This window comes from Globicephala melas, chromosome 15, assembly GCF_963455315.2.
Source record: "Globicephala melas chromosome 15, mGloMel1.2, whole genome shotgun sequence".
NCBI lineage: Eukaryota > Metazoa > Chordata > Mammalia > Artiodactyla > Delphinidae > Globicephala > Globicephala melas.
This window is the reverse complement of record NC_083328.1, coordinates 44762360-44778505: the sequence shown is the minus strand read 5'-3', so window position 1 is coordinate 44778505 and position 16146 is coordinate 44762360. Positions and strand designations below refer to the sequence as shown.

General features: G+C 37.0%; 1 protein-coding gene across 4 annotated transcripts in view; it reads left to right on the top strand.

Moving 5' to 3' along the window:
- Positions 1 to 16146, top strand: part of MACROD2 (mono-ADP ribosylhydrolase 2) — a 1989159-nt gene that overhangs the window by 1896247 nt on the left and 76766 nt on the right. For 3 of the 4 annotated variants that reach the window (XM_060284445.2, XM_030872537.2, XM_060284442.2), the window contains 2 exons: positions 9385 to 9459; positions 9713 to 9805. In XM_060284445.2, the coding sequence (XP_060140428.1) occupies positions 9385 to 9459; positions 9713 to 9805 (168 nt within the window). The remainder of the gene's footprint in view (positions 1 to 9384; positions 9460 to 9712; positions 9806 to 16146) is intronic. The other variant, XM_060284443.1, reaches the window with a different exon arrangement.

Here is a 16146-nt window from a genome sequence, read left to right as displayed (position 1 = left end):
CTGGAAAACCTAAAACCTCAAGAGGGCTCAGAAAGGGTTTACCTCAATAGTGGAGCAAAACTAGCAATTCACTAAATGCTGCTCTTGTCCTCTGCAAGCCAGCTTATAAACAAGACTTAAAAGGATCAAACTGTTTCTGAATAATTTAACTGATCCTAGAATGAAACTGAAGAACATTTATAGAAATAGAAACATACCTCACATCCAACAGAGTAATCAACAAAATTACCGGACATGAAAAGAAGTATTGGAAGACAAATCATGCAGCTCTTGTGTTCCTGCATGTTTTATGAGCAGAGGCCCTTACTGCCTTTGTTTTGGCCAGTCTTTTCAAGGGTGTTTGTACAAGCACACCCTTGTACAACCCACCCTTGTGGGTTCTGTTCCAGACCACTGAAATAAAGCAGAGACTGCAATAAAGCAAGTCACATGAATTTTTTGGTTTCCCAGTGCGTATAAAAGTTATGTTTACAATATACTGTAGTCTATTAAGTGCAATAGCATTATGTCTAAAAAATCAATACACACACCTTAATTGTAAAAAGATCTTATTGCTAGAAAATGCTAACTATCATCTGAGTCTCCAGGGAGTCGTGATCTTTCTGCTGGGGGAGGGTCTTGCCTGTATGCTGATGGCTGCTGACTGATCAGGGTGGTGGTTGCTGAAGTTTGGGGCGGCTGTGGCAGTTTCTTAAAATTAAGACAACAATGACGTTTTCCACATCATTGACTCTTCCTTCCATGAACGATTTCTCTGTAGCATACAGTGCTGTTTGATAGCATTTTACCCACAGTAGAACTTCTTTCAACATTGGAGTCGATCCTCTCAAACCCTGCCACTGCTTTCTTAACTAAGTTTATGTAATGTTCTAAACCCTTTGCTGTCATTTCAACGATCTTCACAGCATTCACCAGAATTAGATTCCGTCTCAAGAAACCACTTTTGGGCTTCCCTGGTGGTGCAGTGGTTGAGAGTCCGCCTGCTGATGCAGGGGACACGGGTTCGTGCCCCGGTCCGGGAGGATCCCACATGCCGCAGAGCGGCTGGGCCTGTAAGCCATGGCCGCTGAGCCTGCGCGTCTGGAGCCTGTGCTCCGCAACGGGAGAGGCCACAACAGTGAGAGGCCCGCGTACTGCAAAAAAAAAAAAAAAAGAAAGAAACCACTTTCTTTGCTTTTCCATAAGAAGTAACTCCTCATCTGTGAAGGTTTGATCCTGAAATTGTTGCAATTCAATCACATGTTCAGCCTCCACTTCTAATTCCAGTTCTCTTGCTATTTCTACCACATCTGCAGTTACTTCCTCCACTGAAGTCTTGAACCCCTCAAAGTCATCCATGAGGGTTGAAATCAACTTCTCCCAAATTCCTGTTAATGTTCACATTTTGACCACTTCCCATGAATCATGAATGTCCCTAATGGCTTCTCAAATGGTGAATCCTTTCCAGAAGGTTTTCAATTTATTTTGCCCAGATCCAACAGAGAACGAACTATCTATGGCAGCTATAGCCTTATGAAATGTATTTCTTAAATAATGGGATCTGAAAGCTAAAATTGCTCCTTGACCCATGGGCTGCAGAACGGATATTTTGTTAGCAGGCATGAAAACAACATTAATCTCATTGCACATCTCCCTCAGAGCTCTTGGGTGACCAAATTCATTGTCAATGAGCAATAACATTTTGAAAGGAATCTTTTTTTCTGAGCAGTAGGTCTCAACAGTGGGCTTGAAATATTCAGTAAAACATGTTGTAAATAGATGTGCTGTCATCCAGGCTTTGTTGTTCCATTTGTAGAGCACAGGAAGAGTAGATTGAACATAATTCTGAAGGGTCCTAGGATTTGGGGGAAGGCAAGTGAGCATTGGCTTCAACTTAAAGTCACCATCTGCATTAGCCCCTAACAAGAGAGTCAGGCTGACCTTTGAAGCTTTGAAGCCAGGCATTGACTTCTCCTATCTAGCTATAAAAGTCCTAAATGGCATCTTCTTCCAATAGAAGGCTGTTTCTTCTGCATTGAAAAGCTGTCGTTTAGTGTAGCCACCTTCATTAATAATCTTAGCTAGATCTTCTGGGTAACTTACTGCAGCTTCTACATTAGCACTCGCTCCTTACCTTGTACTTTTATGTTATGGAGGTGAATTTTTTTTTTCTTAAACCTCATGAACCAACCTCTGCTAGCTTCAAACTTTTCTTCTGCAGCTTCCTCACCTCTCTCAGCCTTCATAGAATTGAAGAGAGTTAGGGCCTTGCCCTGGATTAGGCTTTGAAATAAGGGAATGTTGTGGCTGGTTTGATCTTCTATCCAGACCACTAAAACTTTCTCCATATCAGCAACAAGCCTGTTCCGCTTTCTTATTATTCATGTGTTTATTGGAGAATCACTTTTAATTTCCTTCAAGAACTTTTCCTTTGCTTTCATAACTTAGCTAACTGCTTAGTGCGAGAGGCCTAGCTTTCAGCCTGTCTTAGCTGTTGACACGCCTTCCTCACTAAGCTTAATCATTTCTAGTTTCTGATTTAAAGTGAGAGACGTGTGACTCTTCCTTTTACTTGAACACTCAGAGTCTGTTGTAGGGTTATTAATTGGCCTACTTGACAAGACACAGGAAAGTATGACCTATAGGAGAAGAGATATCAATTAATAGAAATCAATCCAGAAGTGGCACAGATGGGGTAATAATATGAAAGGGCATGTTAAAAATTATTAATTGTGTTCCACATCTTCAAGAAGCTAAAAGAAGGATCACCATGTTCATTAGAAACATGGAAGATATAAAAAGACCCAAATTGAATTTCTAAAGATTCAATTCACTCTGTTGAGTGTCTGAGATGAAAATTATACTTGACAGGAATAATGGCATATTAGACAGTGCAGAAGAAAAGATTAGTGAATTTGAAGATATAGCTATAGAAACTATCCAAATTCAAACACAGAGAGAATAAATGACTGAAGGAAATGAAAAGAGCATCAGTGAGCCATGGAACAACTTCAAGAGTGATTCCAAATACAATAATCATGAACTGGAATCTCTCAAGGAAGGCATGGGAAAGGGAGACAGAAAAAAATATTTGAAGTAATAGTTGCTGAAATTTTTCAGAAACTTTATGAAAACTATGAACTCACATATATAAGAAGTTCTGTGACCCCAAAGCACAAGAAACATAAAATTATACTTAAGCAAATCACAATCAACTTGCTCAACACCAGTGATAAACAGAAAAATCTCAAAAACAATCAGATGAAAAAGACAAGTTACATACAGAGAAACAAATATAAGGATGAAGCAGACGTCTCATCAGAAATTACAAACTACAATTACAGGCAAAAATACGGATGAATCTCACAAGCTTTATATTAAACTAAAGAATGTACAAAAACATGTATATTGTACAAGTTCATCTATGTCAACTTTGAAAATCAGGAAAGAAAAATAACTAATATTTAGAAAGATGTGCTTAAGCAGTGAAATGGTAAAGAGAATGTAGGTAGTGATTACTATGACAGTCAGGGTGTTGATTGAACTTGGGTGACTGGGGAGGAGATACTGATTGAGCTGTGAGCTGGGCTTCTGGGCTGGATGGTTATCATAAGAATGTATAGTTTTTCTACCTGCTTTTGGTTATTTAATTGAGCTCTGCGTATCGTTTGTGTACTTTCCTGTACGTATGTCATATTTTGATACAAGAGTTAAAAGAGGAAGAAAGAAAGGGAGGAAATAAGGAAGGAAATAAGGGAGAGAGTAAAGAAAGGAAATTTCAGTAGCAGAGTTTGTAAAACAAAGACTCTAGTGGGGAGCAGGGAGGGTTGCAGCCAATGCTGACTTCAATAAAGATAATAAAAAACTAAAAATCCTGCTGTGCTATGGGTTCTGACAATATAAGTTAGGTTTAAGAATAACTTTGAGGGACTTCCCTGGTGGCACAGTGGTTAAGAATCCGCCTGCCAATGCAGGAGACACTGGTTCAAGCCCTGGTCCAGGAAGATCCCACATATTGCGGAGCAACTAAGCCCGTGCGCCACAACTAGTGAGCCTGTGCTCTAGAGCCCACAAGCCACAACTACTGAAGCCCACGTGCCACAACTGCTGAAGCCCACGCACATAGAGCCCGTGCTCCACAACAGGAAAAGCCACCGCAATGAGAAGCCCACACACCGCAATGAAGATTAGCCCCTGCTCGCCTCAACTAGAGAAAGCCCGTGTGCGGTGATGAAGACCCAATGCAGCCAAAAATTTAAAAATAAATAAATGAATTAATTTCAATAAAATAGTAAAGCTTTAAAAATGCAAAGTTAGAAAAAAAGTATATTTGGGAAATGAGCATCAAAAGAAAATATGGAAAACTACGTTAGAATCTCTCCAGTTAGAATTCTAGCAAAAAATCTCAAGTGAGAAAGAGTTGGTCATTTTATATCAATAAAAATTTAAATCTCTGATTAAATATAACAATGATGGGTTTTTATGTGTCAGATGATATAGAAAGATACAATATGAATAAAATCCAATTGAGAAGGAGATGGGGAATTCACAGATATGATATTATCAGTCAATGACAGAATCAATATACTAAAAATGACATGGAATCTTTGAAAAATGTGATTAACAGTGTATTTCTACTGGAGGGATGGACAGGCTGATCAATGAAACAGAACAAAGAATTTGGAAATAGACCCCAGCAGATCTGAGATTTCAGTACATATTCAGGCTGACATTTTAAAGACAGATGACTCAGTAAATGTCATTAAGACAACTATTTGGCCATTTGGAAAAATAAACTGAATCCCAATCTCGTTCCTTATGCCAATTTAAATTCCAAAAGGAGCAAAGATGAAATGTAAAACTGAAACTATAAAATACTAGACTAAAAGAACCAAAGGTATATTTTTTTTATTTTGAAATAAGGACTGCTTTTTGAAATGTGAATATATACAGACACATGATTGTATGCTTATGTATTATAAAATACATGCACATACATATATATATCTGGACTATGTGTGTTCATATGTCCATATATGTCATAAAAGAGGAAAGTGGCTAAATCTGAATATATAAATTTTGACATGATAAATAAAGGTTGTAATCAAATTCTAAAGAAAAACTGTTAGGAAAAGTATTCTCAGCCTAAATGACAAAGAATTAATTTTCTTATTACAAAAATAAAGACTTCATAAATCAATAAGACAAAAAAGTAACCCAAGAGGAAAATGGGCAAAGGACTCACAATTCACAAAAGAAGAAATACAGTCATTATAAACATGAAGAGATGACCTATCTCTTCATTTCTTGAAGAGACGCAAATAAAACATGATTTCAGTGTCTTCTCCTTTTGAATATCAGATGTTTAATAAGTAGGATTGAAAATACACAGAATTGGTATGAAGAGGGTATCCAGACATGCTCACACACCATTGGTGGGCGATTAAAGGGCATAACCTCCTCATTAGCAATTTTGACAAAATGTAATAAAAGGGTAAAATGTTTACACTTTGATCCAAAAATTATGCTTTAAGAATTTATCTTAAAGTAACATCTACCAAAAGTAGAGAGGTATGTATCCACAAAAACGTTTGTTGCAGTACTGTGTTCGTTGGCAAAAATTTTTTAAAAAAGGGAACATCCAAAAATATGCCCATAACATGGAATATAATGCATCTTATAAGATTTCTGAAGAAATTGTAATGACAGTGTAAGCTGCTTATAAAAATGTAAACTAGAAAAGCAAGAATCAAAGTGTAAATTCATTTCAATGCCAGGATACATTTATATATTTCTGTAAATTATGTATGTATGTGCGTATATAAGTGTGTGTGTATAGTTACATATTTTTTATATTCAGACATACACAAAGGCACACACTTATATACAGATAAATATATTTGTATACATATATGTACACACATGCATATGTACATACACACGTACAAAAGAACGATAGCAGTTTACAGTATTAAGTGGCAATCCCTTAGTTGTAAAATTATTCATACTTCTCAATATTTGTAAGTATTTTTAAGTGTTTCTATAAGAAAACTGACTTTCTTTTGTAACTACAAAAAAGAATAATCGTAGAAATAATTTACATTAGGAAAGTAAATTTTATTGGCCCTAGGAGAACTCTAAGGATAGCTTAGAAGATAATCAAATTCACACTAACCTAGGTTTAACTTTACTCTTAATCTGGGGTATTTTTAGACAAGCAGAATTTTGAATAATAGCAATCAAGTTGCAAGCTTAACAAAAGGACATAATTTCTATTATCTTTAAGAGAAGCATCAAAGAAACAAAGTCTTTGTTCTTAAGAAGATCTGAGCATCTAATAACCTATACACAACAAAACTATATTGTTGTTGCTATTGTTCAGAAACAGCCCATTTATGAAGTGAGTTTAAGTTTATCCTCCTCTAGAAATGTTTAATTCCAGACTGATGTTCCCAGACCGATTTTTATGCAAATTAATTAAAGCATTAGCTTGAGCCAAACTTAATTACCAGGCCTCCAAGAAACAATCATGTGATCTGTTTCTAAAGAAAAGTGAAAGGATTTTTGGATTATCTATTCTAATGGTCCCCTCCCATTAGTATGGCTGATTGAGTTCACTGTATCAAAAATATACATATAAACTGTGGGATCCTTTATGCTCTTTTGTTTCTTCTGCCAGGCGGGATTAGGGCAAAGGACAGTGGGTGGAATTCAACCAGACTGAATGTAGAGAGGCAAACATAAAGCGTGCCCCAATGGGGTCAATAAAGCAGGATGGAATGTGGTATTTCTGAGAGGCTGGAGAGAAAGGCAGATGGGCTGAGGCATCATTAACACACAGCAGGCCTGGGGGCAGGGCCCGGTGCTCACACATACCTCCTCCATACAATATGCCAAATCCTGGCGTGGCTCAGGCATGAGCAAGTGTGAGCATTCTTGGATTTCAAAGCTGAGAACCTCCTTGCTTTCCCTATTTTTCACGAACTTAATTTCAGGAAAATGAGAAAAAAATATGCATTTTCGTTTCAAGAGAAGATTGCCAAAATATGTAGAGCACACAGGTAAAAACAGGTGAAGGGTGAGAAGGGCGGGGAGAGGAATATTCCAAAAGAGCTTGGCCGTGGCCTCTTATCCTCAAAGTGAAGGGCCAGGCCTTACTGGGAGGTGAGAAAATCCCTGGTATTCATCAAAGCCTCAGGCTACCACCCCATGTGGTCCCACCCAATCTGCGGTGCCCCAGGCCCTGGTGAAGTGCGATCTTCCTATTCCTGATGGAATTCCTCTGAGAATGTATGGAATGGGGCACTGAGACTGGAGACACACTGCAGTAAAGTGGCTGCTTCTACTCTCCGAATGCCCTGGGCTTCCCCGTCACTGTACAAACTCAGATCGCAGATAATGACTGGGAGGCGGTGCGATGGTCAGTTCCCCATCAACAGTGATAGAGAATGAGGCTCACTCAAAACAGTGAAGGTTCCCTCCACGTCATCCTCCCAGTAAACAAATGTCAGGGATGACTAGAAACTTTACCAGGAGACATATCCTTATATAATGCCAAAGATAGAGGGAATCTAAGATAGTAACTAGTTTCTTGGCCTTTTTTTCTAAAGATAATAAAATTGAAGCCCAAAGAGGTTGTGATTTGCCTAAAACATTCAATTCTTCTTCCAAGGTTCTTTGCAATAAATATAGTATATGAAGCGTCTAGTAGCCTTAGTGCTTTGTTGCCAAAGGTACAATAGGAAGCAAGTTACAGACCCTAATTACTATTTAGAGACATTGATGAATACTATAACAGAGGGCCAATTAAATGGACATTTTGGGATCACTCCTTATTAGTAGGTGCTGGGAAGAGAAATGAATAAAACAGTATTTATCTTCACAGTGCTCATACCCTGATAAGGGAAACAAACACAGATACAGCTATGTTACAGTGTGATGAGAATAATAAACAGGTGAATAGGCAAAGGGACTCAATATGCAAAGATGTGATCACTCTATATAGTACCCAGAGGTGAAAAGGATGGAAATGGGTTTTGGGGGGAAGATTTTGCATGGCTTTCTGCTCCATATAAAGACTTTTGTGACAAGTAGTATCACAACATAGTCTAAAGAATAAAGGGCACAAATGGAATTCTCATACATTTCTGGTGGCACTATAAAATGGAATAAACTCTTCAGAACACTGTTTTTTCAGGAACTAGTAAAGCTAAACATGTGTGTTGCCTGTTACTTAACAGTCTCACTCCTGTGTTTATACCCAAGTGATATGAGTACATATGTCCATCAAAAGACATGTACAAGAATGTTTTTAGCAATGTTATTCATTTAGCCCCAAACTGAAACATATTCCAACAATGGAAGAATATACGTCAGTGAGAAAGAATGGACAATTGATGCATGTGGTGACTAGGATTAATCTTACAGAAAACAAGTATAAATAGTAAGATACAAAATAGCACACACTGTATATTCTGTTTATATGGGCTGGGTACATATACTTGTCTCACAGGAGCCAGTGCAGGTCACATGGTCACAGGCAGGAAATGAGGATCCTTTTACAGAAGTAGAGACAACTTGGAACAATGATACATCTCCCCCAGGGACAGACCCAGACAAAGAGCCCAAACACGTCTGCTTCACCTTCGTGCCTGTAACCTCTGGCTCTGGAGTTTTTTTTTTTTTTAATTCAACAGTTAAATATCCTTAGCATAAAATCTTTCATTAAAATGATGCAAAGTGGACAGATTTCAATTTTTTCTCTTAGCACTTAAATGTTCTAGACACCACAGGGGAGAGGAGGAGAACCCAGGGGGTGCAAAAGTAAAACTATTCCTAGATAATCAGCCTTGGAGTAATCAAGAGCTAGCTGAATTCTCTCCTGACTTTTGCTATATTTAGTAGGTGTTTTATGAGAATGGTTGAGCTGTTAGGTGACCCCCATCCCTGTGTGCTCACATTACTAAAGTTTTATTATGCTCTCTTGATAGAAGAAAGAAAGTACAAGCAGTGTTTTAATTTTCTAGGAATCCTCAAGATGGGAAATACCTATATAATAAAGGGAAATTGGATGCAACCCCTGCAACCCAGAAATTATTTAAAATTTCAGAACAGCCAGGTTGTATCCATTGATGTTCACTGTATTTATAAGCTAAATATTAATTATACTAGTCAGTTCAAAGAAAAGTTTTTTGCCTACATTATCTGGATATTTCTCATAAAATACTTGATATAATTTTGATGATTTGCAAAATGACATCTTCACCCTCCACTTTGGTTCAAAACTGTTGTCTGCCTCTCCAGGCATGATCAAAGCCTGGTTTCTGAAATGTTTGCCTTTTTAAACCAGGAATAAAGCTATGGTCATGCATATCACATTTATTTTTCAATCACTGTTCTTAACAGGACAAAAGAATGATTCAATGAAGAATGAAATAAACATTGAGGCAGAGTCCCAGAGCTCATATATGGAAACAGAAGGTATTGAAACCAGAATATATTGTTATCTGAGAATGACGTGAAACTGTGGATCATGACTTCTATATATACTGGTGTGTATGAGTGGGGTGCGTGTATGCTTTCAGCAGTGATCACTAGACAGTGGCGGTAGTGTTCTGCTTTGTATGCCCGTTGAAACTTGGAGGGGAAAAAAGAACTTGGTGCTTTAGTCACTGTTTTCTCAATGATTCCAACTAAAACATCCCTGAGTATCCTTCTGTCTCATTCTATTTAGAGCTTTCATTGAACCAAGAAGATATCACGATCTTGGAGCAGCAAGAAGTGATTCCACTAACAGATGACCAAGAAGGAAAAGAAGGTGAAAAAGGTAGGACTGCCCTTAAATTAACCCGTCAAGTATAAGAGTTTCTTTGGATTCCTGCCTAGAATTCAACCATCAGGGTTATCCTCATGAAACTGCAGTCTGTCAAGGGGCAAAATGAACATTTCTTTAATTCTAAACCTACTTTTGAAAGTAGAATAAAATCCAGAAGTAGCAAAAGAAGGTACTTGTAACAGTTTTTCATCCTTTCAAAGAATATGAAGATGTTTTTATTATTCATTTTGATTCGATTTTTAAAAATCACAGTTTTGAGAAAGCCTCTAAGAAATAGAAATTATGGACTAGACAGATAAAAGTCCTAGAAAATCTGAAATGGCTTTAAAACAAATAGATTAACCATTTTGTATTGATTTCATTCTGTCATCCTTCATATGGTAGTGACGAAGGAAGCAATTTGTGTAAAATAAGCACATTATATGAACCTTCTAAATTATGTTTGTCCACTAATATTAGGGTACAATTATATTGAATACTGTTTAAAAAAATAAGTGAGCATTATAATGATTTCAGAGGACATAAGAAGAATGAACACTTGGTAAATTTTAAAGCAGCCTTTGGGGCAAGAAGTCAATATATTAAAGTTAACATTTTTAAAAGTCTTTAAAAAATTATCAAAGAAATTTATTATTTATTAAAGAACTTAAAGAATTTCATTTTTCAATATAAAGCAATCTCTTAAAAGGAGGTAAAATGTGAAATAAAAAAGGAGATCATTTATCTCTTCTGCTGTATCATAAATCATACTGGTCTTAAAATGTGTTTGCAAAGTAGTTATAGAGTAATAACTTGACGGGCCTTGTTCACAGAACACAGTGATCAATTTTGTTTTCAAATGAAAACACAGACATGATCTCAATTGTAAAATCAGGTCAATAGTAAGTACAGCTTCCAAATTATGAACTCTTTTTGGCAGCTGCGTTGATACAGTTTAATTACTAAGTCATGTTAGTGATTCTGACATCCTGTTTTAATTTCCACTGCATTTAGAGCACAATATTCTTCTATATCTATGCCTCTAATGACCTTTTCTCTAATTGTAAATCCTAGTTCAGCTTCATGACACCATGTTCCTGGCAAGTCAAGTAAATGGTATATTTGGAGAATTTTATGTCTGACGATGATAATAGAAAATTGATACAACCCTTACTTGAAATACAGATACATGGCCTTGCTCCTTTGTTACTGACCACCAGTTCATATTCCCCTCTCACAGTGAAGCCAAACAAACTGAAACATCAGTTTTGAGCAGAGAAAGGTTTATCAAGGGCCGTGAATGGGTGGCTCTTGTTCAAAACATTCCAAACTCCCTGAAGGGTTTCAGCAAAGCATTTTTAAAGGCCAGAGAGGGAGGGGCGTCCAAGGGTCTGTGATCAGCTGCTGCACAATTCTCTGATTGGTTGATGGTGAGGTAACAGGGCAGTGTGTGGCAGGAGTTAACATTATCAGTCCTTAGGCTCCAGAAGGTCTGGGGGCTACACGCTCATGATCAGCAAGTAGTTAATTTCTTCCCTTAGGTGGTGGTTTTTAGCATCTGAAAAAGTAAGGAAATATGCATGAGATAGCCTTATCTGGGTACTTCAGAGTTGAGCTACAGAGGAGGATATGGGGAGGGGTCTGTTCCAGGAAGTCCCCTTAGGGTCTTGCGTGGTTATACATTCAGTTGTACTTGTAAAATATAAAATAGAGAATATTGCATTTGCCTGCTTAATTTCTCTATAGCAGAAATTATTTACTTTGTACGTTGTGCCTCAGGACATGCAAATGAGGAACATCAAACAACTGGTACATTGTCCTCTTTTTAACTTGACCTACAAGGGAAAAAGCTCGTGTTCAGCACACGTTGACTTGTCATCCTTCTCCCAGTGGCTTCTCCAGCATGTAGGACTCCTCTAGTTACTGAAGAGTTCAATTCTCCCTCGTAGGGATGCCAATCCTCTTCTGCAAATGGAGAAATGGCATGTGGGAAAGAAGTAAGATCAAATTCCGCTACTTGTAGCAACTTTTTTTTAATTAATTAATTTATTTATTTGTTTTATTGGCTGCGTTGGGTCTTCATTGCTGCGCGCAGGCCCTCTCTAGCTGCAGCCAGCGAGGGCTACTCTTCGTTGCGGTGCGCTGGCTTCCCATTGCGGTAGCTTCTCCCGCTGCGGGGCACGGGCTCCTGTGTGGGCTTCAGTAGTTGTGGCTCGTGGGCTCCAGAGCACAGGCCCAGCAGCTGAGGTACACAAGCTCAGTTGCTCCGTGGTATGTGGGCTCCTCCCGGACCGGGGCTTGAGCCCGTGTGCCCCGCACTAGCAGGAGGACTCCTAACCACTGCACCACCAGGGAAGCCTCTTGCTTGTAGCAACTTTGAAGTTGAATTTCTTTGTTTAAAATTTGACTTTTCACTGTCGGAGAATAATAATGCTTATGGGCTTGAATTAACTGAGTTTTCCCTTCTTTACCAGAGATAATTAACTTGGCCCTGCCTTGAATATTTCTGTTTAAATTCGAAATAACTTAAAATTAACCACCTTTATCATCTTACTCGTTGCTTCAAAGTAAGAGTTAAAAGCTATTCTCTTACATATAAAGAAAGTAACCAAAGAAAAAGGGAGCAATGTAGATTTGGGGTGCACTGCAGCAGCCCTGCCCCCCACTGACAAGCTGGATGACCTGGGGCAGATTATTTAATCTTTCAATGCCTCAGTTTCCTCATCTGTACGAGGGTGATGACAGATATGCTTGTGATGAAACTTTAATGAGTAAAGTGATGTAAAGCAATTCCAACCATACCTGACACATAGAAAGCACACCTTAAGTGTTTAGTACTTATCATAATTGGATAAATTGATGACAAAATCAAGAGAATCCACATGTGGAGTTCCCCAAGTCCATTCCTAACTATTTTGAAGCCATAAAAATTTCATATAGTCTACATTATCCTTCAGCAGCAAATTGTTCTGCCCATTTTGTTTTCAGTACCATCTCCTGCAGGCTGTTTCAACATGTGTATTTAATACAGAAAGATAGAACAATTAATTGAAAGGTGAGGTGGGAGACATTTCTGTATATTGAGAAAATTTTTTTTTTGGGTTAAGATTTCAATCTTCTGTTTGAGAAATGCTGATTCAACCATAATTTTTATTTTTAAAAGAAGATGCCATTGATTTATTGATTTTAGATCCACAGAATAAAAGTAGTCATTGAATGTTCTTTTCTTTTGTTTCCTATAGTTACTGAAGAGTTTTGTTTGAAAATATTTTGAGAACATAGCTCCAGGGTTTGTGTATATTCACAGTGTCTCTTAGTGGAAAGTTGCATACACGCATTAAGAGCTACTCTTATCTGCCAAAAAAAAAAATGAGTACTCTGTTAAATTTATAGGGATATTCTTTACAGCCTTAGAAATATTAGTTCTCTTTTGAGAATCTTTCTAAGGAGACAGAAAGTGGTTCCTTTCAAAAAATTCCAGACCAGGAAAAATGTATAACCTTTTTGTCTCATTTCACAGCATTCTATATAAGATCAGAAAATGTAGATAATCTTTAGGATATGTCTTCGATGGCTCCCAGGTATATGGGCACAGATGTTGTAACATTAAGTTTGGAAGTTAGCTCTACCAAAATATGGGTTTTGAAGAGAAGAGAAAATATTCAGCAGAAGTTCATGCTGATAAAATTACACAATAGCACAATGGACATTTCCCTAGGAGACGTGAAATACAGAAATTTCAGCAGGCATAAAGTGCACATAGGGCAGCTTTTCTCATATAGCCACATTGCCTCTTCCTAAATGAGTCCGGTTTTATGCTTTCCCAGCAGGATCTGCAGCACATAGGAAACCCAGTAAAATAACATCATTTAGGTTAGTAACCAAATAGGAAAGTAATCTTATAGGTGATCGCCTCTAAAAAGATCTCATGTTTTAGCATAAAATATGACTTTAGCCAGCATTAAAATGTTTTTTCTGAAGATTTCTATTTCTAGTGGAATTTAGAAATAGTTCATATAAAATCTTCACTAGATCAACATTGTATCATTATTATATCACATAATTTTAACTTATGTTTCTTAGAAATATATTGGACTTCCCAAGTGTTATACAGAATGCATGCATTCCAATTATTTTTCTTGGATCCAGCAATAAGTATAATATGGAATAAAAATCCTTTATCTTGGGCTGATCAAAATGTTGATGGAGATTTAAAGTATATTATGGTATAAGGTCTTCTTGGAAAAAGATGGATATTGACAGGCATGCAAGTAGGAAGTGAAGTGTAAATCATCAACAAGTATAAATTATCACGTCCTTTGGCTCATGTTTTGGCCTCTGACGAGCAGGACCATGAGACTAAGTGTGCAGAGAACCATGGCTTCTTGCTCTGGCTATGTGGTTTCTGGCAATTCTTTACCTTTTATAAATTCCAGTTTCTGGGGTAGTAAAATGAGGGGCATGAACTCAATAATGCAGGGATGAGACTGTCCGATTTTATGAACTTTCTTGGAAGGCCAGCTCTGAAGAACCACATTCTTGATGAAACAAGGGGTGATGAGATGGGAGCCAGTGGTCATCAATACACTGAGAAAGCTGAAACTGTAGGTTTTACTCAGTTTTATTCATTGTATCCTATTGATAAAAATGCAGAGGGACTCTAGACCAGACAAAAAGATCAGCCAGACTAACTTCTTTTATTTCAGGACTTAACCAATAATTGGACAGCTAGTGATTCCCTGAAGATACTTTAAATGGGATAAACGTGCCCTTTAGCTCAAATTAGGTTGACCCACAAACTCTGCTCAGAACAAGGCTAGATTTACATCACCCATCTTTTTTAGTCCACATGAGAAACTTCTTTTCTTGTAGTTCCTCTGGTCACTGTTTTCATCTTTCAGTGAACACAGAGTGAACCACTTTCTCTTCTGCTCCTACTAATCAAATCCCTTAGGGTTTTATTTTGTCTTCAAGACACCACTACACAGCCCTTGGTGTTTTCCATTATTGATGGGATTCTTACATCACTGACACAGCCCTTTCCCCCCTACTTGAAAATCAGCCTCCACACCAGCAATGCAGCAACAACACAAACACACGTTCAGGCTTTCATACTCCAGTCTGTGTGCTTTGCTATGGAGAATCATGATTCAGGCACAGTTTTGATTCATGCAAAATATTATATGAACTTTCATCTTGATTAATTAACTTACTGGAACTTTATATATTCTGAAATCTTATCTTGTATATCATATACTGTTATGTGATATAATAATGATACAATGTTGATCTAGTTAAGATTTTATATGAAATATTTCTGAATTCCACTAGAAATAAAAATCTTCAGAAAAAACATTTTAATGCTGGCTAAAGTCATATTTTATGCTAAAACGTGAGATCTTTTTAGAGGAGATCACCTATAAGATTACTTTCCTATTTGGTTATTAATCTAAATGATGTTATTTTACTGGATTTCATATGTGTTTATCTTATCTTGTATCTTATCTTTTCAAATGAAGTCAACTTTAGTAATCCTGCATAATTCACATTGGCAGCACGATAATTTAGGTGTTTTAGGGCAGCTTCATTTTCCAATGATTTTTTCTGTTCTCAGTCTTTTTTCCTAATCATATTTTGTAGCTGGAATTTGTCAGCCAAAATTTTATTTTAGAATATAAGATAAATTAATAATGCTGGTGCCTGTTCAGCTTTTGTGAATATTTTTGTGTTTAATGAAATTCCTTGTATTCGTTAAATACACTGAATGTAAAAACTATGAAGTTTTAAGCTAAATTATTTGTCTTCTGCATATCTCTATGTATGTAATATATACATGTAAAACCAGTTCATTCAAATTCCACTGTATAAGAAGTAAAGATAGAATGTTTCATTCACATTTAACATTTTTTTAAATTTATTTTTAAAGTATGAATTTTCTTCAGGTTTCTCCCTCAAATAAAAGTGTAACTGACCTATAATTTTAAAGTTAAAAAATAGAAAAGTAAAAAGCATATTCACTGCAACAATAATAATTTTGGTTCCCATAATGCAATATTGTGTAAATTTAGATTAAACATGTGTAAACCTCATATGTGGCTTCTCAAGAAAGTATACTTGGCCTCTTGAATGTGGCCAAGTCCCCAGCAGGCTATCATCATCTTGTCTTTTAAGATTTAGAAAAACTTTCCCTGAACCTCCATTTTACATGTCAGGGAGGAAGTACCACAAATCCAAGTAATATATATAGGCTCAAGTGGACATTAGGATAAAAATTTGTAATCCTTCGTCTATCCCTGTCTGGGGAATTTTGAGAGACCATCTCTACTAATTCTCTAGCATCCAGCTTTGTTTCT